Below are 27,162 nucleotides of genomic sequence, written 5' to 3'. Positions count from 1 at the left end.
AAATCTGGGCCATTAGATTCTAGGGTATCCCAGACTAAGAAAAAAGTATTTGTGGAGTGGACTTAAAACAATGTTTCTTAAAAAGTGGTGCTACAAAATATAATATCAACTAAAAGAACAGATTGGGGGTGGAAAAGGGAGGATTCAGTAACGCCATCTCATCTAAATTGAAAAGAGAAGAGTATTGGAAGAGAGAAAAGAAACCGGGATTTTCTTTCTTTTCCTCATAGCTAAGTAGGAAAAGTGTTTTGCATGACTTCCGCATAGGATCGATATAAAATTGCTTGATTCTTCAAGGATGGGAGTTGGGGAGTAAGCTTGATAGAGGTGGGAATTTGGAACTCAAAACTTTCAAAAATAAATGTTAAAATTTTTTATAGGTAACTGGGAAATAAAATATATTTTAAAGAGAAACTGAAAATGAACTTAACGCGGTTTATTGGGTAATAAAGTGGATTAGAAAATTAAGTATTTATTAAGCACTTATTGAGGCAAAAAACAGTCCCAGCCCTTCTGGAATTCTCATTTTTATACCATGGACCAAGGTTCCAGGGCTTTTAGATGAATGCAGAGCTCTTTCTACTAACATTTTTCAAATTTTGGTGTGGTTTCTTTAAGGAGGTGTGGGTCATGAGCCCCGCCCTCCTCACCTGCTCTCCATCACCCCGCCCTAGCCTGAATAGGCGGGGGCGGGGAGGAGAAAGACTACATTTCCCGGCAGTCCTCGTCCAGCTCACTCTGCGCTCGCGCAGCATCCCAATCGGCCGGTCCTTCGACCGCGCTCGCTTCTCTCTTCGCCTCAGCTTATTCACGAGCATGGAGGGGACTTCTCTTGTCTACGGCGCGAGGGAATCCGGGTCCGCCGCGACCCCCCTACGGTCCCGCCACCCTCCTCCTTCGCCGCCGGTTCTGGAGGAAGGCCCGCCGCCTCTGCCCCCGCTGGCCGAGGTGGGCGCCCCGGGCTGCTCGGGCTCCCGGCCCCCGGAGCTCGAGCCCGAGCGCAGCCTGGACGGCTCATGTGGGAACTACGTCGACGAAGAAGAGGAGGAGGATGAGGAGCTGGACGAGGACGAGGACGAGGAAGAGGAGGAAGAAGGCGGTCGCTTTCCGCTGGGGCTGGATGGGAACCGGCTGGACTCGGAGGATGAGGAGGAGGTAATGAGCATCCCCCGGCCCTGGTTACCCTGGAGGTGGCGGTGGGGGAAGGGGAGGAGGAGGCGGAGTCTGAGAGGAGATTTCCCCAAGCTGGACTCCCGCCCGCGCGCTCCCGGGGAGCCGGGGAGGGGCAGCTTTTCCCTAGCCTGGAATGCTCTCGCTCCTGCAGTTGAAAAAACTGTAGTGGGAGGGGAGGGGTCCTCGTTCCTTCCCCTGTCTCCCCTTGATCCCCTAAGCTGGGGTTTGGTCGTCCGAGAGCTCTGGGAAGTGACAACAAAGGCAGAGCCACCCAGAGCCACCAGTTAATTAGCAGTAGCGCCCCACCTCCGATCTGGGAACTTTCTCCTGGTTCTGCCATTGGCATTTTTCTACGTGAATGGGAGCCTTGGAATCACAGCCGGGTTTTCCTGTGCACTTCCTTTGGGATCCTGAACGAGCTCCTAAGTTCTTTCTTTTTTTGTTGAGATAATTCGAATTAAGTGACTTGCTCAGGGTCACACAGCTAGGAAGTGTCAAGGACCTGAACTAGAGTTTGAAGTCAGGCCTCCACACTTCAGGGCCGGGGCTTATCCACTGGGCCACCCGGCTGCCCTGCCTCTTACTTTCTTGCCCACTATTTTCTCACCTTTCAAACAAGGGTAATAATAGATTCTTCATGGTTTGGGGAAGGGGCTGTTTGTTTGGAGTTTAAAACCTGAAATAAATTTATTAAACTATTGAGAAAAGATCTTTGTAAAGGTCTTATCACAGTAACTGGTATACAACAGGTGATTAATTAATGCATGTTCCTTTCTCCTGGAAAGAATGGACACCTGAATAAGTTTGATAGATCACACAGAATGCTGGGCAGAAAATATAATCTGAAATATATGCATTGTCTAATTGACTACTAGCACCTGTACTCATTCATACAATGACAACTTTAGAATTGTAAGGTATATTCTGCTTGGCATTTAAAACCTTGGCCGCCCTAGCTCCAAACTCTCTTACTGTAGTTTTTTCCACATTACTTTTCTTGCATTTGTTGTCCTAGCAAAAGTGACTATTTTGTTTTTCCTCATGGGAAGGATGGAGAAGACCCTTACCCAAAATGATTACTCAGAGATCACTCAGTAGAAGGCAGAAAAGTTGTTTATTGAAAACCTCTGGAGGATGAGCTGTTCCATCTCGAGATAAGAAAGAGAAAGCTCGCAGTAGGAGGGCTAAAAAAAGTAGTAAAGATACACAGCTCTTATATAAGAAATTACATCACAAGGATTAGCATTGAGAAGGGGGGGAGGCATCTAATTGGTTGTTGATATTTGGAGAGACTGGAATGGAATTACATCATAAATTGGGGAGCATTTAGATGCCTCTCCCCTTAATTGAATGTTTGACATGGATGCCAACAGACCTTCAAAATTTAGATTTCTAAGTTAATAGCATTCAACTTATTGATAACATTGAATAGTGATAAATGTCATCATTTCAGGTTAAGCAAATATATCTAAAGTTTAAGTAAATATTGGCTGACATACAACATACTAATGCAGGTTACAGAGACATAGAAATAATGAATAATAAAATACAGAAAAAGAATTCACACATTCCTGTAAGTTCTTCACCTTATCCCTCCATTCTCCACACTCACATTCAGTTCAATTCCATAAACATTTTTTAAGCAACCACTATAAGCCTGGCTTCATGCTAAGCATGAGAGATCCATAAAGAGGCTAAAAACTTGTCCTTAAGGAGCTTACAATCAAATGGAAGAGGCAATTAATATTCTATTCCTCTCTTCTGTTCTTTTGTATAAACGGTTGTTCCCTATGTCTGTTATGAACTCTTTTGCCATCCCTGCTTCATTAGGTTCCTTGAATACCAAGCTCAAGTGTCATCTTCCTCAGTGTCTACTACTATCTCTCTCCCTCTCCTTACCTTGTGTATTTATTTTGCAGCTATTTACATGTGTACAAGTTGCCTTTTAAGTATAAGCTTCTTTGAGTACACAATCTGTTTCTTCGTTCTTTGTTTCACCAATACTTAGAACTGAGCCTGGCAAAGAGATACATGTGGATTGATTATCTACTCTAACTTTTCGTTTTATATATGAGGGAAGGGTTGTTTGACATGTTTTTAAAACTATTTCCATTATTTTTACAGCGTATGATTAGTCTCTCTGAGTTGACCCCCTATATCTTGTGTTCAATCTGCAAAGGATACTTAATAGATGCTACAACCATTACAGAATGTCTTCACACATGTAAGTATAATATGTGTATATATTGTGATTTTGTATGTATTTTCATATTTAGATTTATGGAAGCATCTTAACTTTAACATTTTGCCTTTTCAACAGTTTGTAAAAGCTGCATCGTAAGACATTTTTACTATAGCAACAGATGTCCAAAATGCAACATAGTAGTCCATCAGACACAACCACTTTATAACATCAGGTAAGAATATCTCATTGTAGTTAATGTGGCCAGCAATCTGTATATGTAAATATCCAATTGTAATTAAAAGTCTATTTGAATGATTTTATAAAATTAGAAATGTCTAAGGCCAGTGAAATATTGTACTTTTCTGTATATTTAAAATATTACATATGTATTACCTGGACCTTCTGAATACAGTATCAGTATCCTATTCTGGGATTTTCTGGAGGACAGCGGGCTTAACAGAGAAGACAGTAACAATAGTGAAGAAGCTGCTAAGAATTCAGAGTGAAGAAAAAAAACAAAAACAAAAGAAAGTGATGTTGAAGAAAAAAACAAAAACAAAAGAAAGTGAGGTACAAGTTTCATGTCCTTTATGGCCCCAATGTGTAGATGCCTGGGTGTAGCGTAAAGCAACAAAGTAAACTTAAAATTTTAAATAGGGTAAAAGCAGTCTCATAAGCATCACCAGCACTTAATGAGCATAGAACTCTTCAACAGAATATGATGGTGAAAGAGTGTGGTTACTCAAAAGAAGCTTCTGATAGAAAAAAGGTCAAGGAGCAGCACAAGAAGAGAAGTAAATTTATGATGCTGAGTATGAAAGCATGATAGCATTTGGGTGAGGATAAAAAGAATAAGAAAGGCGAGAGTGTGGGATATGTCATTCGAGAATCTGATTTGAATCCTGACTTTGTCATTTACTGTGTGAGGAATCTAGACAAATTGTTTCCAATTTGTGGGCTTCTTTTATTTTTAAGTAGCTATTTCAGGAACTTCAAAACAAATATCTTGCCTGTTACTGTTGAGTGAAAATCAGTTTTTAAATGTAGAAACGTTCAAATGTAAATATCAGAATATTCATTTTAATCTTTTTGTTTTTGTTGTTCCTGTCTACAAACTGAGCAATTCATCTGTAGTTCACAGTCCTAAGGCATTGTCTGGGTACTGAGAGGTTAAAGAACCTGGTCATAAGCACAAAGCTTGTATGTCAGATGCTGGACTTCCTCAGTTCTTCCTGATCTCAACTATGATTTTCTTCTTCTTATACTGGAGGAATCAAACACAGGAATCAGATTAATTGGGAAATAGTTAATAAAATAAATAGAACATAGATATTATGTGTTTTTCTAAATCAATAGGTGTTCTGCCAAGATCCTTATGTACTATTTAGTGCTTTCCTCCCCTTTTCTACCTGAGTTTGTAACACTGCCCTACACCAACACAACCTTTCAAAATATTCATACTAAGGATAAAAGAAATGAATAATCTTAACTCTTAACAAAAATGAAAGATGATCACCCTATAGTTTCTGTTCTTTGATGATTTATGGCTTTATTCATAAGGGTATTGCTTCTAACGCTAACCAATACAAATTATATACATTTTATACCTTAGTTTCAAAAAGTATCAATTAAATGCTTACATGTTTTGAGTGCTATGACTAGAAACATAAAAGTAAGACTATTTCTTGCCTTTGAGAAACTTTTCTTTTACTAAAAAGTAACATGTTTATATCTATCTGTCTCTATATCTATGTATATATTAAATGTGAGCTATATAAAATTGATCTGGGTTGTGACAAACATCAGGACAAGCCTCTTGATGAAGGTGGTTCCTGAGCTGAACCTCAAAGGGAGCTAGAGATTTGAAGAGGTAAAGATGAGGAGGGGAGAACATTCCAGGCATGGAGTTACAAAGGTAGGAGATAGGATGTTGTTTGTGGAGAACAGCAAGTCTAGTTTGACTGGGGAAGGGAGGGAGTAATATGTGATCAGCCTAGAGAGTTTGGGTGCCAAACCAGAGTTTATAGGTAGTAGGGGGTCGTCGAAGAGTGACATGATCAGACTTAGGCTTTAGGAATATTAATTTGGCAGCTCTGTGGAGGGCTTAGCTGGATGCACGTACATCATTTAGCAAGCCATTTCAGTGGTCTGGGCAAGAGATAATGAGAGGCCTGGTCAAGATGTAGTAGATGGTTTCATGAGGTGCCATGAACAAAAAAGCAGTTTGTGGTCAGCTCTCTGGTGATGAGCCACTGATCAGAACCAGACTGGTCCTTGGCCTTTTCAGATTAGTAAGATCTGCTAGAAACATTTCTTCTGTTCTTTACATTCAAAAACTCAGGAAAATTTTCTTGCCAGGATGAGACATCAAAAGAGAACTTTAATGAAGACTCTTAATATGTAAATTTGTGTTTTTTATTCATGTGAAAAAGAAACAAATTGCCCCCAAATATTTTTAAGATCTTTGAAAAGAGAACAATTAAGGCTGAAGATTTTTTTTTTTTTTTTTTTTTTTTTTGGCTGAGGCAGTTGGAGTTAAGTGACTTGCCCAGGGTCACACAGCTAGGAAGTGTTAAATGTCTGAGACCATATTTGAACTCAGGTTCTCCTGACTCCAGGGTTGGTGCTCTACCCATTGTGCCACTTAGACGCCCTGGGGCTGAAGATTCTAATAAATATTTAAAAAAAAAAAAAAGGAAAAAAAAAAAGACTAGAGATGCTATTGCATGCCTATCATGCTTTCCCCCACTTCTATGCCTTTCCTTATGCTAACCTCTACAACTAACAATCAAATCAGAGAACCCTTACTGACACACTTTTTTCATGAAGCTTTGCCCACCTAATTGTAACTGACAATACAGTACTTATACATAAAGCTCTCTACGTATATCCCCTCATTTGAGTTTTAAAATGACTTGGTGAGATAGGTATCACCAATCTTATTCTATCCTATTTTACAGATGAAAAAACTGAGCCTTGTAGAAGTAGCTTGGTCATGATCATCATCTGGAACAGGTAGAATTTGAACTTAGGTATTCTGATTCCAAATCCTTTCCTCTTTATATTAACACTATGTTGCCTTATCACCTACATCCAGCTACATGTTTTCCTATCCTTCAGTACCTCTTCTGATCAAAACCACACAGTTTTAGGACTGCATTAATCTATACTATTTAGTATTGTTACTTCTTTCAATTGTGCATTTTGTGTCTCTCTAGGTTTTAAGTCCCTTGGAGAGAGATTTAGAGTATGTTCTAATATTCTGCTGGGCACAGAGTAAGCTTTCCTAGTTTGATAGGATAGGACTGATTCCTTCTTATCAAGAAATCTTTCCTGTTTCAATTATTAATTAATATCAGTTTTGTGGTATTCCTAAAGTTTTAATTTTTCTTGTCAATTGGTACTGTTTTATCAATTGTTTTTTCCTTTCTTTGATCTGTATAATAAAAGTTAAATATATTGAAGTCTTTCTATTCAGAAGTAGACCATTCTTATTGTTTGAATTTTTTGTTTTTTCTGTGTACACTATATATTAGGTCTTGTGGAAAGTACAATACAGTATAAAATGCCCTTCTCTAAGTTTATTACCTTTTTAATAGAGAAGCAAATCTACCCCACACAGAACAACTCATGAATTCAAGATGGAATGTAATTGCACAGGGAATTATGTAATATAGGTAATATGCTGTGTACTCTCTTCTTGAGAGCTCTGAGGTTAACCTGAAAATAAACTCACAACAGAAAGAATAATAGTTCATTTTAAAAAGGGAATAAAATTGATTACCCAAAACATAATATATGCTTTACTGAAATGCATTCTTCTGAACTCTCAGCTACCCTTCATCCTTTCCTTTTATTAGGTTGGATCGACAATTACAAGACATAGTATACAAATTAGTGATCAATCTAGAAGAAAGTAAGTTTTTCAAAAAAAATTATTACAAAGTTCTGAATCCCAGGATCACTATTCACTCTACCAGCTGTATTTTAAATATAAATTAGCCTATCTTTCATTTTACAGGAGAGAAAAAACAAATGCATGATTTTTACAAAGAAAGAGGTCTGGAAGTACCAAAACCTGGTAAGGTTATACAATATATTTTAGTGTACCTTTAGATTTTTTAAATTGTAAATTTTTCTAATTTTATGATTCTATTTTGAAAATAGGGGTTTGGATCATGTTTTTAATTCCAACTTAAATAGTTTTAATTAAGTTCTCTAAAGTAACTAATAACGTACTTAATTTTCATTGTTTTCTGACCTATCCTCCTTAAGTAATGGGTAGGCTATTTACAGAATTCATGAAGTTGTACTGATTCCCAATATTAGTGGAAATAGTTGGGTTTAACTGAGAGTTTTATAATTGTTCCCCCAAGACTGACATTTATGTAGTCAAATATATAAAATACGTGACATTTTATTTTTACATAGTGCTTTTGATTTTGTCCCCAAATAGCTGTACCTCAACCAGTCACTGTGAGCAGGGGAAGACCTAGGAAAGTTCTGGGGTCAGTGTTTCGTATTCCACCAGAACTTGATATGTCTTTATTACTGGAGTTCATTGGGTGAGTGCCTCAAAGACTTACATAAGATTTTACCTTATAAAAAAGACTTTGTATTATATAGTAAACTGAAGACTTTACTAAATCATAGGTTAAAAATAAATTTTCTTGATAACCATTCTTTAAATTAAAAGAAAGACTCAATATGTGCTCTCTACCATGTGACATTTTATTTTATTTTTATTATAGTTTTAGTTTATTTCCTTGGATTATAATTAAAATTTCCTTTAGTTACTTAAGTGCTATCCCATTAGGTGTAATATAGATCAACTATTAAAATTATTTCAATTTCTCTGGTGCTTTTTTTTTTTTTTAATATGTTAATAGTTTTTATTTACTAGATATCTGCATCTAATTTTTTGTCCTAATTTTTCCCCTCCTCCCCCCCCCCCAGATGGCAGGTTGACCAATACATGTTAAATATGTTAAGAGTATAAATTAAATACAACATATGTATACATACCATGTGACATTTTAGTGTGCTACTATTTTGTTAAACAGTGTGTAATAGAGTGTGTGTGTGTCTAAAATTATCATTTCTCAAAACCAGATTTTTATTTTATAGATTTGGCAAAAGAAGCCAAAATACTTTTCTGGGAAAATTTGTACTGACAAAACAACCTGTACTGACCATTTTGTCCTATGAACTCCTGTACCATATTTTGTCTAAATAATTCATTTAATATTTAGATGAATAGCAATACTGGATAACTTAACTTTGTGTTCCCATCTCTCCAATTAAGCAAGTAAGCAGCTTGAGCTTAGACTTATGTATAATACAGGAAGTGTTCAATAAATGTTTAAGGATGATGAAATGAAATTTTATTTTCTTTTAAAAGTTGGAAAAAATGACTCATTCCTAAATTGAAGCAAAGCATATCATCAGTATTCTGTAGTTTACATTTTGAGAAATGTCATTTTACCAAGAGAAGGAAGGGAGAGAGGTTAACAGTTTTACATGTCATAGACTAAGCTGTATGCAATCGATGCACTAAGTCCAGACCAACTGGCAACCCTCCATGATTTTAAAGCAGTGCAGAAGTCCGATTAGGTAAACTATAGCCTTTGGACAGTAATACCAAATTGTACTTTTATTACATGGACTGCCACACACACTGCTGCTATAGTATCTTACTAAAATGTTCTTCATAATTAACTTATGCTTTATAATAGAACTTCATTTTGGGGTTAAGTCATGATACTCTTTGAACTTTGGTTTCTGTGTATATAAAAAGAACATTGTTACTTGGAAAAGCCAGAGTTATTTGGTTTATGTTTTGATTGTTGCTGTCCCATAATATTTTCTGTTTCCAAAATTATATGTCCTTTAAATAATACAACAATAAAGTTGTACTTAAGAAAAGTTCTCAAAATGTTCAAACTGTATGTGAATGTGAAAATGTCACTAAAATAATTTTTAAAATGCACAGCATTTGTAATGTAAGGCTCATCGTATACTAATAACATGATGTCATCATAACAACTTATAGGAACGTATAAACTGCATTAATAGGAAAATAATATTCAGTGCAAGAAAGGAGACAGTCCTTGCTGTGTTGTGTACTTATAAGACCTCCGTAGTTCAAATGGGGGTACCCAAATATATAAAATAATGCACAAATGCATAAATGATGCTTAGAAGGGACCTGTATGAGATATGAAATGAAAATATTATAAACTCTGCAAGATAGAGCTTATCAGTTAACATCTACAGAAATCTAATGCATAGAACAAAGAAATTATAATAATCTTCTTGTTCTCTTTACCTCTGGATACCGTATTCAGTTCTGTCTACCACATTTTAGGTGAAACATTGACAAGCCAGAGTATGTCCAGAGGACAATAACTAGGAAGAAGTATGGGAAATATGTTGTAAAGAATACAAAAGGGATTAGGGATGTTTAGTCTAGAAAAGAAGATAAAGGGGGATGTAATTTGAAGAGCTGCCATGTAAAAAAGGACTAGATTATTTTTTTTCTGATTAATTCTAGTAGCAAGAACTAGAATCATTGGAGTAGAAGTTACAAAGAGAGCTTTCAGCTGAAAATAGAGAATTTTCCAACAAATAGAATTCTCTTGAAATTGAAGACTGCTTTGTGAGCTAATAATCTTCCCATCACTGAAAGCAATCAAGCAAGAATGTTACTGTTGGGATTCATTTTGTGTATAGGATATTAGACTAAATGAACTCCAAAATTTCTTCCGATATTGATATTTTCTATGAGCTATATGTTTCTCTCCCTTTCTCAGTGAAAAATTTGGTACAGTTGAGTGTGCAGACTTGATTTCTAGTTCTTGCTCAGCCAATATTAACTGTGAGACTTTGGACAAATTATTTTACCTCCCTGTTCTTTAAATAAATCAGTCTAGATAATCTTTAATCTTTCATCTCTGCAATTATGTAATTCTACCGAGTCATACAGATATTTTTAAGGGGGTAAAAGAATGATACTTTAGTACTGTAAATTCAGTACAACAAATAGTAAGTGCCTTCTGAGAGTATTATGTCTAGGCATTGAGAAAAATATCATTTACATAAGATGGTACAAGAACATTAATCATATAAAATGAAATTCAAATTCATGGGATATACAAAGTTCTGTGTGAGCTTTGAAGCGATGGCAAATTATTGAACAGAAATCCTCCAAAACAGCTACCATATATGAGCTAGCCCACAAAATCCTTTGAAATCTTGTTTCATTGGTATTAATATAGAAAAATAAAAAACTATGAAAAGCCAAAAACATGAGCAGGAAAATGTTGAACTAAAAAGAATGTCTTTAATTCTGAAATTTCTTGTTTTATAGAAGAATAGTAAGACTTAAATGAATTTATTCAGTTATTTGCTGAGTAAAACTATGGATATCAGACCACCAGATGGCAGAAACAACAAGCAGGAGAACTTTATCAGTGAAATTTAAGTGGGTCAAGATTGTTGACATTAATCTACTTTGATTATTTTAAAATGTAAAGTTTAATTCAGCGGTGATTTGTTTTTTTAAAAAAACCTGAAATTTCTCTCTCATATTCATATTCTATTGCTTTGTTTTTAATATGGTAAAATAAAACCTTTTAAAAAATTGATATTTTGGCTTTTACTTCTTTTCAGTGCTAATGAAGGTACAGGACATTTTAAGGTATGTGTAAGAAAAAATTCTTAGTTATATTTTTTATTTCAAATGAGTTCTGTGTAGCCTGTAAACCTAGTCAGATTATCTTTCACAGTGATATTTACATAAAATGTTTTATGAATAGAACAAATACTTTTATGTGAAGGACATCATTTGCCTCCCAAGAAATGTTTTTTGAGAAAAGAAAGAGGTAACAAATAGAGATTTATTTAAGGCAAGATGGAGTAAAGAAAAACAAGTGGTTAACCAATTAAAAAATATTTCAAACCAAATACTAAACATAGCTACAATGAAAAAATGTCTCAGCATTTTTTGCATAGTTGGCACTTGGCCCTATAAAGGCTTAAAATTGTGTTTGCATGTAACATTTTTGGCTCGAGTTAACCTGCTCTAACTTGTTGCTTCAGTCATTTCTTTAGATTTTTAGATGGAAGAATGAGCTCCTCTGGAATGCACTTTGAGGCAGATTTCCTTTTAAATCTCCAAAATGTAGACTTCCACTGTACACAGTGTTCTGCTTTGATGCTATAGTATAGATCATCCAGAGAAAGGCAGTATACCTTATGTAAAGGTAAATGCTTTGCTAATCTGTTACAGCTCTTGGAGGAGGTAAATATTTATATGAATAAAAAGGAATCAGTAAGTATAATCTGATTCTTTTTTAAAGCCTTTTATAAATTTTTACTCTAAAAGCTATTTTTAAAAATCACCATGGAATTGGTAAATTGTTTTAAAACAGAGAGCCAATTTAGAACAAGCAAAGGGTAAGAATAAATAAAGGGTATTTATTTGGGTGAAAGAATATAATAGACTGTCCCAAGGATTGATGCTAGGATTGGTTTTATTTAAGGTTTTTTTTAAATAAGTAACCTGGGAGAAGAAGTTAAATCTTATAGATAGACTTAGAGATAACCTGACACCAACCCTGAATTATTCTTTGCATCTGCCTCCTTTGTTCCTACTCTCATGATGCTCATAAATGGCAGTTGATTCCATTGTAGCTTAATATTATCTGATTTCAACTAGGGCCTCAGTGCAATTAGGCACTCCTTCTACTCCTTAATTAATTCTCTATCCTATCCCCTCCTCCTCCAGAAGTTGTTCTACACCTCCTCTTTTCAAACCTGCAAAAATGTCCCCTTCCCCCATCCTCTCAACTGAAATTTTGGTCTTAGTATTCCACAAATAAATTGAGGTTACTTGTTAACTTTTTTTCCCCCTTCTTCCTCATTTTATAAGCCCTCCTCTTTCTCTGACCTTTTTCCTTACCACATCTTTCTTTTTTTCAATCACTGATGGATAGATAGCCCTCTTCTTCAATAGTCCTCTTTGTACCCTTGAGCCCATCTCCTCCATCAGACTGCCCTCATTATTATTGCCTCTCTTTAATCTTCTGTCTCTTGCTGCTTAAAACATACTAACATTCCTTTTCCTTGATAAATCTTTTCAGTTCCTACTATCTCTACTAAATATTATCTTGCATTTTCTTCTCTTCCCTTTCTTAGCCACATTCTTGAAAAAGCCATCTACATTCAGTATATCCCCTTCCATTCTCAACTATCTTCAACCTATCTTCTGACCTTATTCAGTTGAAACTGCTCCCTTTAAAGTCTTTGTCTCCATTGTCCTTGAATTGTCCTACCCTTTGACACTGATGATCATTTTGTTCTTATACTTTTCTTACACATTTCATTTATGAAATATAGCTTTTTACCCTTGTCTTCCCTTTTCTATCTCTAATCTTCCATTTAAACTCTGTTCTTTTTTCTGTTAGAAAAGAACCATTTCAATCTTGGCCCTCTGTTTTCTTATTTAGCTTCCTCAATACCTCATTTGAAAACTTTAAGTTAATGAAGAAATACTTATTTGTTTGTTCTTTCCTTATTAGAATGTTAGCATTGAATAATCATACAGCTTATTCCAATCACTCAGATATAGCTACCTTTCTAGGTTTCTCTAGGCTCTTAAGTTTGCATTTCATAGTTCCTACTCAGCTCTTTTTCTTCGGAAATTTTTTTAGAAATAGGTTCTTTTGTTTTGATTCAGTCAGTTATTATTGATAGTTTCCTGAAATAATAGTGCCTAAATTTTTTTTATTATCATGTTTTTGATGATCTTTAATTTACCTTTCATTGACTTGTTTAACAAATCGTGTTTTTAATATCATCTTTTCTTTTTCTGTATTTCTGTGTTATCTCAGAATCATTTATCTTTATTTGATTTTTTTCTATCAGGTAGCTTATTAGTTGGGTAGAGTTTAGCATCTTCTCTTGTAAGTTATTTATTCTGCTTTCAATTATTTTCTCCAAAATTTTTATTTCATTTTTTACTTCTTAGCTTCTTTTACATATACACCTATACATATATGCATATGTGTACATAGTGCCCCAATTTGAATGTATCCTCCTTTAGGGTAAGAATTGTTTCTTTTTGTTTTCTTTATTTTATTTGTATTCATTTATTAAGTAAACATTTAATAAATGTTTATGGAATGACTGATTATCCAAAGATTGTGTGAATATACAGGAATTTTAAAATGTGGATGACTTTAGTTCATAGCCATCTTCTTAATAAAGTGGGAATCAAGTCCCTCTTCTAATAGAGGGAGATAGAAATGGAGTTGAGAACACGAAGAAAAGAAAAAAAATTGCTATGGAGATAAGAATTGCTATGTGTCAGTGAAGTTAGAAAACATAATTTGTGATAGATCCAGACTGCAGTTTTGTTACTTCTTGTATTAGCATTCAGTATCTCCAGAATTGGAAGAGATAAAGCACCTGGTAGAAGAAAACAAAAGATGATTAGTGGAGGGATGAACATGAGAACAAAGGATTCAACTAAAGAGCTGCCTGGTTGATCTAGGTTAATCAGATGGTCAAGATTAAAATGAGAGAACTGGGAGTGAGGGCCTGGAGGTCAAGATAAAAGTTAAAAAGCAATTTCAATAGGTATGAGACAGTAAGAGAGGAAGAACAGAAAACTAATTAGAGAAGGACCTCTGACTTTGAGAGCTTAAAAATAGCAGAGCAGTTTTAAGAAATATGATCATTCAAGATAATGTTTATTTATTTAATGATTTATTTATTTGTTGCTGAGGCATTTGGGTTTAGGTGACTTGCTCAAGGTCACACAGCTAAGAATTATTAAGTGTCTGAGGCCAGATTTGAACTTAGGTCCTCCTGACTTGAGGGCTGGTGCTCTAAAAGATAATATTTATTTTGAAAGATTACAATTGATTGTTTCAAGACAATGATCAAGTAGGGTGTTCCTCTATTTCTCACACAAACTTTTTGTCAAATGCTAGTTATGTTAATTCAGTTGTTAATCTTACAGAGTGATACTATACAGTCTTTCTGTGTTGAAGATCTATTTCATGAGATACTAAAGCATTTATTTAACCTAGAAAATGTCAACATATCATCTAGAAATATGGAGTTAGGAAAACTTTTTTTTTTCCATATAGGTAGGTTGATTCTAGGACATATTACTAACTTTTTCTTTGGTAAAACATTTCTTGATTTTAGAGAACTGATTGTAAAAAATACTTTCCTATTGACAGAAAGGTTGTGACTTTTTATAGATTTGGAATGAAGACTATATTGTTAAGCAGGGTTAGTATTTAGATTTTGGTTTGTTTACACATCTTGGTTATAAAGATGTTGCATGAAGCAATAATCTTTACTGTGAAAGGTGTTTAAAATGTGTTAAGTAATCCAACTTGTTTAGTTTGTAAATAATTTCAATTTCTTACAGCCACTGGAAAAGAAGTTTGTTCGTGTTTCAGGAGAAGCAACTATTGGGCATGTTGAAAAGTTTCTCAGAAGAAAAATGGGTCTCAATCCAGCTTGTCAGGTATAATGCACTTATGTAGTCTTCAATTTCTCAAGTCTTCCAACTGTGACTTCCTTTAAGCCATTCATTTAACCAAAGTGGTGAATATGTGACATACTTACTAATCTATGATCTTCATACCCAGGTATGTGGTAATAGGGCTGAGTTGTTAACCAGGAGTTTAGGTCTATTAAGTAATGAATTACCTTTTAAGCCACAAGTAACAGAATAGAATAAAGGAGAAAGGCAGTTGAGGATGGGGAATGGTATCCAACTTTAGGGCTTCTTAGTGTTAAATTCTGTTAGCTGTTAAATTCGGAGTATATAAATATTTAAGAAAAGACTTGGAGAGGGTGGAGTGGTCAGAGGAGATAAACAAAAGCTATTTTCATGTAGACTAAAGATTGAAATTGTTCTACTTGGAACCAGAAGTCAGAACTAGGCATAGAACAATTAAAGTTACAGAGGAGTACCTTTAGGTTTTATGTAAGGAAAACCCTCATAACAGTTAAAGTTCTCCAAAAGTTGAATGGGCAGTCCGTGTTAGGAGGTATAGTGGATATTATAGTGGACTATAATAGTCTTCAATCAAAGGCTTTTTGATGTGTTATAAAGAAGGTTCTTATTCAGCTACAGATTGCATAAAGTACATTAGTGCATCCTTCCAATTCCTTGATTCTATAAAGAATTATATTCTTTATTCATTAATCTAATTAATTTATTGATGTCCTATACCATATTCTCTGGGATAGTTGCTTTGTATGCATTTTCTTTGTTTAGTTTTTCAGATTTTATTTATAGTATATGAAAACTGGGTTTTTTGAAAAATGTTTTTATTAATCATTGAAGCAATTTTTAAATTAGAGATGTATATTTTATTATTGTAGATAATTTAACAGCAACTCAATTCATCGTAAGATCTGGGTACTAGTAGATAAAGAACAGGATCCAAGTTTATTCTTCACTTTGACCTAAGTTTACATACTAAGCAGGTGGCAGTGGTTTAACTCTTATGTCTGTATCTTTTAATGAAGATGCTCTTTTTACAACAATATGCTGTCCCACTTTAAAAGAGTTTATTGGAATATATCTAAAATAGAGTAGATAAAGCTCATCCAGAACTGTTTGGCTTAATTAATTCATATAACATGTTAAGCAAGAAAAAATACTTTGATAGTTTTTTATTTGTGTCCATAGGTAGATATAATATGTGGCGATCACCTATTGGAACAGTATCAGACACTAAAGGAAATTCGCCGTGCTATAGGTGATGGAGCAATGCAGGTAAGTCTTAGATATTATGAAAATGCTAGTAAAAGAAATACTTTCATCAACATTTGAAATAAAAAGAAAACTAAGAACCACGTGATACAAAGTTTTAATAAACATTCCACAGCCAAGATTCCTCAGCCTGCACTAAATTCTACAGTAAATTAAACTTTTAACTTCTGAACATTTCTTATATTAATAAGCTCATCATTTTAAATTCCTCTTCATTGGAAAAAGAATGGAGTTGACTTAATTTTTTTATTATATTTTTCTGGTAATATAAAGTGACCAGCATATGTCATTTAGAACATTTGGAAGTCAAGGTCTTGCTCTAAGAGATTCATGAAGAGTTAAGACAAGGAACCTTTAGTTGTGGGCTCTGTTTTCTGCTAAGCTTTTACAAGAATCCTATTAAAAAATTCTGCAACACATTAACAGACTTGCAATAAGGAAGTTTCAGCAAACTCTTTAAAAAATAGACTTTAGATTCCCAATTGAGTACATTTAGTTTATTATCAAAAATGTAACTACCTAGTCAAGACAGCTAAGATCACTGTGTAGAGAATACATGGTAGTATAAGAATTATCCTCATAACATGGATTATGTAATTATTAGAAGATAAAAATAGGCTAGCCCGCTTTTGCTGATCATTTACTGACTTACTAAGAAAGCCTACAACTGAACCTTAATAACTATAATCTTACTGTCCAGAGTTTGAGGTATGGATTTTTTTCTTTAGTTTTTTTTTCCTGGAGCAGTTAGATGGTGCAGTGGATAGAGCACTGGTCCTGAAGTCAGGAGGACCTGATTTCAAATATATTCTCAGACACTCAACATTAGCTGTGTGATCTTGGGCAAGTCATTTAACCCTAATTGCCTTGCAAAAAAATTTTTTTTACATAAAACTAGAGTTTCTTCCAAAAAGTTAAAAGAGCACATTGAGCAATAGAGATTATTGTAACAAATGAAGTAATCTCCTTCAGCACTGCAGGTTATTCTTTGTATAAGGAAAAATCAAACACCTTTTAAAATCTTGAGCATTTGTTTTTGAAGTTTCATGGACTTGAAGAGAAAGTTTTAAACCAGATTTTTAATCTAACTGAAGTTTAATGTAGTTAATTGGTGATTAATGTTCCCCAGGGCATACTATACTTACGCATGGAAAACTTCACATGACATAATAACTGAATTCTAATTTAAGTTCTAGTCCTTTTTTCCTCTTTACTTTCTTGAACAATATTATTTTTGTCATGGGGATTTTTTTTTTCCAACTCCTATAGGGACTTTAAAAAAAAACATAAAACTGGAAAATTGAAAATAGTTTTTTATTAAAATTGGTGCAAATGAAAACAACTAATAAGATTTTGTCTTGCCTGTCACATTGAAAAAATGGCAGTAATTCAGAAACAGATAAAATAATACATTGTTTGAGATATCTATTGATCCTGGAGTTTTGGAATACAATTTAGCATTAATTAAGAAATGTGGTTCTTACTCTTAAGCTCAGCATTTTAAGTGCTGAGCATATGTCCCAGGATGATCAGAGGCTGAGATGCCAAAATTTTAATAGAGCTTTTTTGTTGGAGAATGACTGAATAAATTGATATGTGAATGTAATGGATTGTTATTGTGTAGTAAGAAAAAACATGTGAGGAATTCATAGAAACATGGGAAAATTTATATGAATTGATAGTTATGAGAGCCTCATATACAATGACTATAACAATGTAAATTTTAAAAATTCTAAAAGGCAAAAAAAGAATAATGGAAAACACCTCAGAAAAGCCCATAGTCCAAAAAGCTGATAAAGAGAAGATGAGAAACAAAGTCTCTTCCTAGAATTCTGAGGAATCTTATACTTTCATCCCAAAGCCTATAACCAGAGGATGAAAAACTCCATTTGCTATCCATTAGGAACAGAGAGATAGGTAGAGCACTTACCATGTGCAGACACTGTGCTAAAAACATGAAAGCAAGATAGCCCTCCTCTCAAGGAACTTAGAGCCTGATAAAGAAAGACTGAGCATAATGGGTGATTGGGAAAGGTGGGGCAATATCATTTGAAGCATGCCAGAAGATGAATTATAAATAAAGACTTATTAGTGGCCCTTGACATGATAATGAGGGACTCCTCAATCATTGGGCCAGCCTTAGAAAGCTAAGGCAGCTAGTGTGGAAATAAAACAGACCTGAGAGCTAGCTAGAAGGAAAAAAAGAGAAGGTGATTAACAAATCTAATGGAGCAGTCATTTGGGTTTAATAAGAAATAGACTTCAGAGAAGGAAAGATTTGAGCCCCTACAGAAATATTTGAAGATCAGTTGCCCCATCATTACTAAATTGTATCAAAATGCAGAGGACATGACAGGAAGTGTGAATCGTGGATTTCCAAGAGCAGTCTCATCTTTAGGCACCTCTTAATCAAAAGAGGTGTGCAGAGTTTTTCAGAAGTTGAAAGACTCACATTTGTAGCCCAGCCTAAGAACAGTGGCCATTTAGAAATCACATGTGAGATGTATATTCTGAATACTTGAATGTGTATGGGGGAAGAGAAGCAAATTTAGATTTTTATCAGTATTTTAAACAAGTTGAAATGTAATTATTCCATTTGGAAATAAGAATCTAATTTAAAATTGGTACCATTTAAAAAAAAAAAAAAACCAGTAGCAAGGGTACCTCACTTCACTTCAATAAGCAGAAACATGTAGCCTCTACTATTTAACAATCCTTATCCTCATCCCATCAGAACTACCTGAACTCTGGTTCCTTGGCTCTGCTAAGTGAAATTTGACCATACTCTGCCCAGAGCCAGACCTTTATGTCACTTTGTGGCCATTTCCAAACTATATTCCATAGCTACTTCTAACTATGTATGATGTCTTCCTAGAGACAGCAAGCGTATTAAGTATCTACTTTGTCAGGCACTGTACTAAGCACTTACCAAATAGATTAAAAAAAAAAAGACAAAAAGATACCAAAAAGACAAAAACAGTGCCTACTCTCAAGGTGCTTATAGTCTGATTTGGGGGGAGACACACAAGCAAGTATATATAAACAATACAAAATGGCAAGGCATATATATATATATATATGTGTATATATATATATATATATATATATATATATATATATATATATATATATATATATATATATATATATATATACACATATATATATATATATATATGTTGGACATAATCAACAGACAGAAAGTACTAGCATTAAGTGGGACAGAAAAGTCTTCTTGTCAAAAGTTGGAACTTGAAGGAAGCCAGGAGGTAAGAGATGAGGAAGAAAATTCCAGGCAGGGGCATAGCCATTGAAAATGGAGTAGGGAACTGGAGTGAGTAAGATATAAAAAGAAGAAAAATAGGGGTGAGTCAAGTTATTTATATATATATATATATATATATATATATTATTATTATTATTATAGTGTCTATTGACAAAACATATGCATGAGTAATTTTTCAACATTGACTCTTGCAAAAACTTCTGTTCCGACTTTTCCCCTCCTTCCCTCCATCCCCTCCCCTAGATGACAGGTAGTTCCATACATGTTAAATATATTAAAGTATATGTTAAATATATTAAAGTATATGTTAAATACAACATATATATACATGTTTATACAGTTGTCTTGCTACACAAAAAAAAAAAGTCAGATTTAGAATTAGATTTAGAAAAAAATAATTTGGGAAGAAAAACAAAAATGTAAGTAAACAATAACAGAAAAAGTGTAAATGCTATGTTGTGGTCCACACTCATTTCCCAGTGTTCTTTTGCTGGGTGTAGCTAGTTCTGTTCATTACTGATCAATTAGAACTGATTTGGATCCTCTCATTGTTGAAGATAGCCACTTCTATCATAATTGATCCTCATATAGTATTGTTGTTGAAATATATAATGATCTCCTGGTTCTGCTCATTTCACTTAGCATCAGTTCATGTAAGTCTTTCCAAGTCTCTCTGTATTCATCCTGCTGATCATTTCTTACAGAACAATATTCCATAACAGTCATATACCACAATTTATCCAGCCATTCTCCAATTGATGCGCATCCCGAAGTTTGTTAAGTTAGGAAGAGTTTTGAATGTCAAACAGGAATTTTACATGTGATCCTGAGGTGAAAGGGAGCCCCTGGAGTTTTTAAAAAATCAATTTGACAACTGAGTCAGAAATAGCATGCTGATTAGTAGGCCAAATTTATGCCACACACCAATGCCCAGGGTATGGCTCCATTTATTAAATATATCTTTGAATATATTGGAGATACAAAGACAAAAGCAAGGTAGCCCCAGTTCACAAGGAGTTTCTGTTTAGGGAGATGGGGAGAGAGGAGAATAATTTGTACAAAAATAAGTTAACAGAAAGGCTGTCATAGTGATCATCACATATCCTTGCTGTTACTGTGTACAATGTCCTTTTCATTTTTCTTACTTTACTCAACATGTGTCTTTCCAAACTTTTTTGAAATCAGCCTTTCCATGATTCCTTTTTTCTTTTCTTTTCTTTTCTTTCTTTCTTTTTTTTTTTTTTTTTTTTTTTTTTTTGTTTTGTTTTGTTTTGTTTTGTTTTATGCAGAGGCAGTTGGGGTTAAATAACTTGCCCAGGATCACACAGTTAGGAAATGTTAAGTGTCTGAAGTCAAATTTGAACTCAGGTCCTCCTGACTTCAGGGCTGGTGCTCTATCCACTGAGGCACCTAGCTGCCCCTCCATGATTTATTATAGAATAGTAATAATTCATTACATTCATATGCCTTAATTTATTTGGCCATTCCCCAATTAATAGACATCTCCTCAATTTCTAATTCCTTGCACCACAGAAAGAACTGCTACAGCTTTGTAAATATGGACCCTTTCCCTCCTTTAAAATCTCTTTGGAACACAGGCCTAGTAGAAATACTACTGGATCAAAGAGTATAGACAGATTGATAATCTTTTGGACATAGTTTCAAATTGCTCTCCAGAATGGTTGGACCAATTCACAATGCCACCATTTCTTTTTAGGTTTTTGTGACCTACTTTTTCTTCTGTCTATATGTCCCCTTCATGCCTCCACCAAGCCCTTTATTCTTTCTAAATTTCCTATTACTGTCAAAGTGTCATCAGCAACTGTTCACTGTCTCATCCCTTATATCCAATCTGTTGGGAAATCTTGTCAATGTAATCTTCATACTTTTCTCATTTGTTTTCCGTAACCCTCCCACCTTTTCTCCTCTGACATTCCTACTATCTTGATGCATAGTTTCATCATTTTGTCCTGGATTATTGCAAAAGCCTCTGACTTGGTCTCCTGGCCTCATGTGTATGATGGATCTTTGCAAGTATTCTACCAGTTGTCTGGGATGGAGGAGGAAGGTGGGATGAAGTTTACTGGCACAGGTGTGTCCCTGTCCTGGTGGTCAGGACTTGCAGAGATTTTAAGTACAGTTGTGATCTTGAGTTCTGTAATTGGTAAAATCTAGTCCTAGTTGTCAGAAAGGAGCTACTATGAGGAGACTAGGTCTCCATTGGTTAACTAGAGTTCAGTTGAATATAAGCTTTGTAAGAATACAAGCTTGAAGGTAAGGATTGTCTTATCCTTATATTTGTATTCTCAGCATTTATCATGGTTTTTATAAGTTGCATCTTTTTGACAATGAAAGCTTAGTTTTAGTCTTGCTAATGTTGCATTAATTAATATCTGAAAGTACAATATACAATTGGAATAAGATCTATACTGAGTGATAGAAGATTTAAACTTATATTTCAGATACTCTTGATGATTTCATTCTTTTGTACCAACTTCTTGTCCAATCTTATTTAATACATCATCAATTTTTACTTCATAATGCAGCTTAACAAAATGCTTAGACTAGAGAAGTATCAGACTTTTCACTTCTTTTTAGACTACATTTTATTTTGTGAGTTAGTTAAAACTAAATAATATCCACCAAACTCATTTAACTGAACACACATATTGTGTTCAATTGTACTGAAAATGAATAAATCTGTAAGGGTTGATTCCTATCCATGTGTATAGTGAGAGTCACTTATCTAAACATTAAAAATGCTTATTTTCTTAATTCTTTTAGATTAAAAAAATACAAATGGAAGTTTTAATATTTCCTTACCATATTCTCTGAGTGTCCCTTTTGGAGGACATTGATTTAGTCTCCATTTCATTAAATATTTTGCTAAAATTTTAAACTAAATTTATGGAATGTCATAACCGTATCTATGGCTTTTTTTTTTTTTTTTTCCCTAATCAGTTTTGTAACCCTTTCAAAAAAGAAAATAAAATTAGTTTGGTATAACCAATTAAGTGAATGAAAATACATTTTTTTTTTTTTTAAAAGGTACTTACCATATGCCAAATGGGCAGCTAGGTGACACAGTCAATAGAATGCTGGGTCTAGTGTCAGGAAGACTCATCTATGTGAGTTCAAATCCAGTCTCAGACACTTACTAGTCACTCTGTTTGCCTCAGTTTCCTCATCTGTAAAATGAGCTGGAGCAGGAAATGACAAATCCATCCAAGGTCTTTGCCAAAGAGGGTCACAAAGAGTAAAATGCTATATGAATAGTCACAAATCTCAGTCAAGTAATTTAAATTCATTAAGGTTATTTTATGTACCATTTCCCCACCTGCAATTTTTTTCCTCATCATTTCTAGTTACATTACATTCTCTGTGGCAGAGAAAACAGAAGCAAAGCAACATTTGAACAGTCCTGCCTTCTCTGTCTCATCAGTTAGCAGGGTCCCATCTCTGTCCCACTACCCTCATTCCCCCTGCCATAGCAATAGACCTATTCTTCTTTGGGCTTTCTCTTTCCCTAAAAATAGCCATAGCCCTACCCTTCTTAGCTTTTTTTTGCCAGACTTAGTTCATCCTGAGTGTTCGCAGTTCTGACACTATTTTACAAGACTACATTGTGCTTTTAACATTCATTCTATTACATGCTCTTGCTTTTTATCTTTTGTATAGATCTTTGTAAACTAGTTGGTGAGGTTCCCTACCACATTAGTCTCTAGAGAACTCTGATTTTCCTCCTGACCAGAATTGTTTTGCTTTGTGTCTTCAAAATGTCATTCTTAAGAATTTTCCATACTCAACAGGATGACTTCTAGAATGTTCATCACTGGGCTCCAGTTTATCTTTTCTCAGAACTACTTGAAATATGTTCTCCCAAGATCTAGAACGCATATCAAACTATTCCTGGCTCCCTATTCTCTTTCTTTCACTAACTCCAGGAGGCAGTGGTCACTTTCCTTCAAAGTTCCCATTTCTCTCCAGCAACGAGTTTCTCCCTATCAGTAAGGATAAGAGCTATAAAAGGGAGTGCCCCTTGTTAGTACCTCTGCCTTTTAAAGAATGAAATTGTCCTTAAATCAGCAGGCAAGTCAAGAAAAGTTAGTAACTGCACGTGTGGAGAATTAAAGCCCACTTTCACTTTCATTACTAGAGAGTATAGAGCTCATTGGTGGTAGAGAGCTGTTCTTGCTATCAGATCTCATGACTGACACATATTGGCTGTGTGACCCTGAGGAAGTGTACCTCTCACTGCTTTTAATATGGTAAATTGCAGAATAGGTGACCAAGAATTCCCTATACCTATAGAATCACAGATCCAGATTAAAAAATGTGAGAACCCAATTCTTCTGCGTCATGCCTCTGAATTCCTAACTTCTTACCAGGCAAATAATCTAAAGAATATTCTGATGATAAAATCACTTCTCTTTCTACTTCCATTAATCTTAACCTAGATATTCTGTATCAAGCTTCCCTTCCCTGATTCCTCAGTGGAATCAAATGATAACTGTCAGAGAAGAAAAAAAACTATAGAAGAACAAATACAAGAATTCAAATTATAGTAGTCTGGAGTCATTTCATATAAAAAACAAATAGCTATATACTTTAGGAAATCCTAAAGGCCTCACTGTCTTACAATAACTTTATGTAAGCACTTAAGCTTTAGTCTCTCTTACCTCATTTGTAAAACAGGGGAGGTGTTGGAGTAGAGATCCATGATCCTATATTCATAATGCCAAAATCAAGAAAAAGTTAAATTATTTTCAATAGTGTCTGCTGATGAAGGCAGAAGGTTGTAATATGTTGTAGAATGGCAGAATGAGTACTTGATTTGGACTTAAGACATTTTTGAATTCTGGTTCTGATACCACTTGTCTGCAAAAATTGTTTAACTTCTCTATGACTCAGTTCCTTCATCTATAAAAATGGGCATCATAATTTCATTCAGTGCTGATAAGATTAAGTAAGATAATAGATATAAAGTGATTTACAAACCAAAAAGCGCCATTAAAAATGTCAGATTTTGTTTTTACTTTTAAAAATACCTAACTTTTCACCATTTAGAGTGGTAAGTTCAAATTATCCAAAAAGTAATTGATGTAGAAAGCAAGACAACATTATAGTATTTAGATCCTGTAGCGAGAAAAAATACCTAGTCTGTGACTGTGGAATGAAAAAAATGCCTCATTTTATTTCTTTTTGGAGGATTGTCTGTTATAACATGCTTTTTTCCCTTCCAGGATGGTTTACTTGTACTTCATTATGGCCTTGTGGTTTCTCCACTGACAATAACTTGAATATTCCAGAGCTATAGAAAAGCAGCATCCTCATCTCACCAAAGACTGTCATCGTATGTCTGGTTACCACCACTTTATGCAATATGTCTCATTTTCAGCCGTAAGAACCTTAGCATTTAAAAGTATAAAACTAGAAATGATGACATACTTTTATTTGGCCAGTGACAGTTTAAAAAGTAGTACAAGCCTCAGGGAAAGGAAATCATTTAGAAACACTGAATTCTAAAAATCTTTATGATTTCACACTTTATCTTTGATTTGCTTGCTCTTCTCTGAAGCAAATCAGCTCCTGTTCTCTTCCAGAGCCATATCTCTTTACAGTAGGCAGTTGAGATTCAGCTGTCAGGGATGGGATTTGATAGACAGTCATCCTTTTGGAAAAGTGATGTATACTTTTGAATTAAAGATAAAAGTCATGGCTTTATTTTTAAAATCACAGGACAAACTTTCTGATCTTTGTGAAGACCAAAAGTATTAAGCTACAATTTGCAGATTTCTAGTATTTTTTGAGCATGTATTTTTATACCAGCAGTAACACTAAAGAGCTCTTGTTTTCTCTGGAGGTGGTGAATCAGTTCCTTCTATGTAGGCAGAATGTCTTCCCATAGGGCAGTCTTGTCCAGCACCATGTGCCTCTAGTGTAGTTTGACTTCCCTAGCACAGCTTATAAGAGGTGCCTCTTTGATGTTTTTATTCTTAAAATAATTCATTTGGCAACATACGTTGTATTTGAGTGGTTCATATGTTTTTAGAGATCTCTTAGCTCTGAAAGTATGTTCCTGAAAGTATGATCAGGACTATTTAAGTAGACTTAGAATCCTGGAAATAACTTGTTAATTCAATGTCTCCTTATTTTGTCAGACAAACTTGTTTTCTCATTGTTTCTTCACCATGTTTGAAGGATGTAGTGTTTATGAGCTCATTCACTTGCATGTTAGGCCTTAAAATTTAAAATTTAAACAATTCTTTTGCCAATAAAGATAGTTTGAAATAACAAGCCTGTTTACTCAAGTTAATATTTTACAGTGCTTCCTGAAAGGTTAAAAATTATTTTGTGGTTCAGATTTTGAAACTTATTTTGAAAGTTTGTATGGCAGTAGTTACAAAGTTGGATAAGTCAAGGAGAATGCTTTGTAAACAATTTGTGAATTGTGTAAAATGATAACCTTGTAACAATTAAATAAAAAATTTATTTTAGTCTATTTAAATAGTGCTTATTACAAATCTTTTAAAAATGACTTAAATAGGTCAAGGGTTAATTAAAGTTAACTGTCACTTTTGAGTCTTTCGAACAACAAAATGATGGGTTGGTCACTCTCTCTAACACACCCTGTTACCCCCTTTCCTCCCCCCTCTCCCCCCCGTAAGTTATATGGCAGATGTTATTTCATATAAATCTTCAAAAGAAAACAATTCCAACAAGGGAAATTCCTTTATGAATTAACACTGGGAATTCTAATACCGGAATTCACTTATCAGCCTTTATCCATTAAATTCTCAGTGTCCTATAAGCAAACCTTGGCATACGGACCGCCCTGATTCAGTGGCTGCTTAAACACTACTGCCCCTTCATCGTACAAGAAGCCATAGGCATTGATTCTGCCTGGCCAAGGGAAGGAATAAAAGATAAGAGGAATCAGGCAGGTGTTTGGAGCCTAGCATCCTGCCCCTATAATGACTGCCCAAACAGCCTCTGTCCTCTAATTCTACAAAAATGTGTCACAAACTGACTCCACTAGGCTATGTAAACAACAGAGGGAGAAGTAGGGAGGTGTTCTAGCATGGGTATATAGACCTAAAGAAAAGGACAACCTCCCCGCCCCACCGAGGTGAGTCCTTCCTTCCTTCCCCTTTTGTCCCCCATTCCTTCCAGATTGTTTAAGGCAGGGATTCAGACCAGAGAATCTTATGTATCCCAAAGCCAAGGAGACTGAAGCAGCCTTGCAAGCAACCTGAGGGGTCAAGGGTGAAGAAACAAGAAGTGACAGGAATGTCCCTCTCCCAAAAAAAAAAAAAGACTGAATCATCAAAGATAACAAAATAAATGATCTGAAATCCCTAAAGCAGATAAATTAACTGAGAGGATTCTAAAACCAGAAAAAGATTGAATAAAAACCTCAATGCATTAAATTCATATCCACATAGGATATGAAGGAAAGTGTATCAGTATACCTGACTAAAGAGAATCCTATGGATTCAAGGGAGCATAGAATAATCAAAAGTTCCATAATGATTCAAAAGAGAAATAAAATGTATAAAAATCAGAAATGAATGTGGATTAAAATCTGGAGCTTTCTGTTCAGAATTAAAAACAACACATTGGGGAAAAAAATCCATAAAGGAAAAAATATTCTAAAGCAAGTTTAACAATTTTGGAATACTGAAGTAGTGAATTGGAGGAAAATTTGAAGGA

The 27,162-nt window shown here is 34.6% G+C and overlaps 1 protein-coding gene across 1 annotated transcript; it reads left to right on the top strand.

The window, feature by feature from the left end:
- The first annotated feature begins 720 nt into the window (after positions 1-720).
- PCGF6 (polycomb group ring finger 6) lies at positions 721-25,957 on the top strand. Its single transcript, XM_074295489.1, has 10 exons — positions 721-1,155; positions 3,298-3,397; positions 3,494-3,590; positions 7,219-7,274; positions 7,380-7,439; positions 7,815-7,923; positions 11,030-11,057; positions 14,805-14,903; positions 16,080-16,166; positions 24,693-25,957. The coding sequence occupies exons 1-10, from the start codon at positions 817-819 to the stop codon at positions 24,747-24,749; spliced, it is 1,032 nt and encodes a 343-aa protein (XP_074151590.1). The 5' UTR covers positions 721-816; the 3' UTR covers positions 24,750-25,957.
- The last annotated feature ends 1,205 nt before the right edge of the window (positions 25,958-27,162 follow it).

The sequence above is a fragment of the Sminthopsis crassicaudata genome, chromosome 2 (genome assembly GCF_048593235.1).
Source record: "Sminthopsis crassicaudata isolate SCR6 chromosome 2, ASM4859323v1, whole genome shotgun sequence".
In the NCBI taxonomy this organism is placed as follows: Eukaryota; Metazoa; Chordata; class Mammalia; order Dasyuromorphia; family Dasyuridae; genus Sminthopsis; species Sminthopsis crassicaudata.
Note: the sequence above shows the minus strand (reverse complement) of the source record. Positions and strands in the feature narration are given on the sequence as shown.

Coding starts and splice junctions, on each gene's coding strand:
- PCGF6 (XM_074295489.1), top strand. CDS start 817: ATGGAGGGGACTTCTCTTGTCTACGGCGCGAGGGAATCCGGGTCCGCC. Junction 7,924..11,029: donor TTATTACTGGAGTTCATTGG/GTGAGTGCCTCA, acceptor ACTTCTTTTCAG/TGCTAATGAAGGTACAGGAC. Junction 16,167..24,692: donor TAGGTGATGGAGCAATGCAG/GTAAGTCTTAGA, acceptor TTTCCCTTCCAG/GATGGTTTACTTGTACTTCA.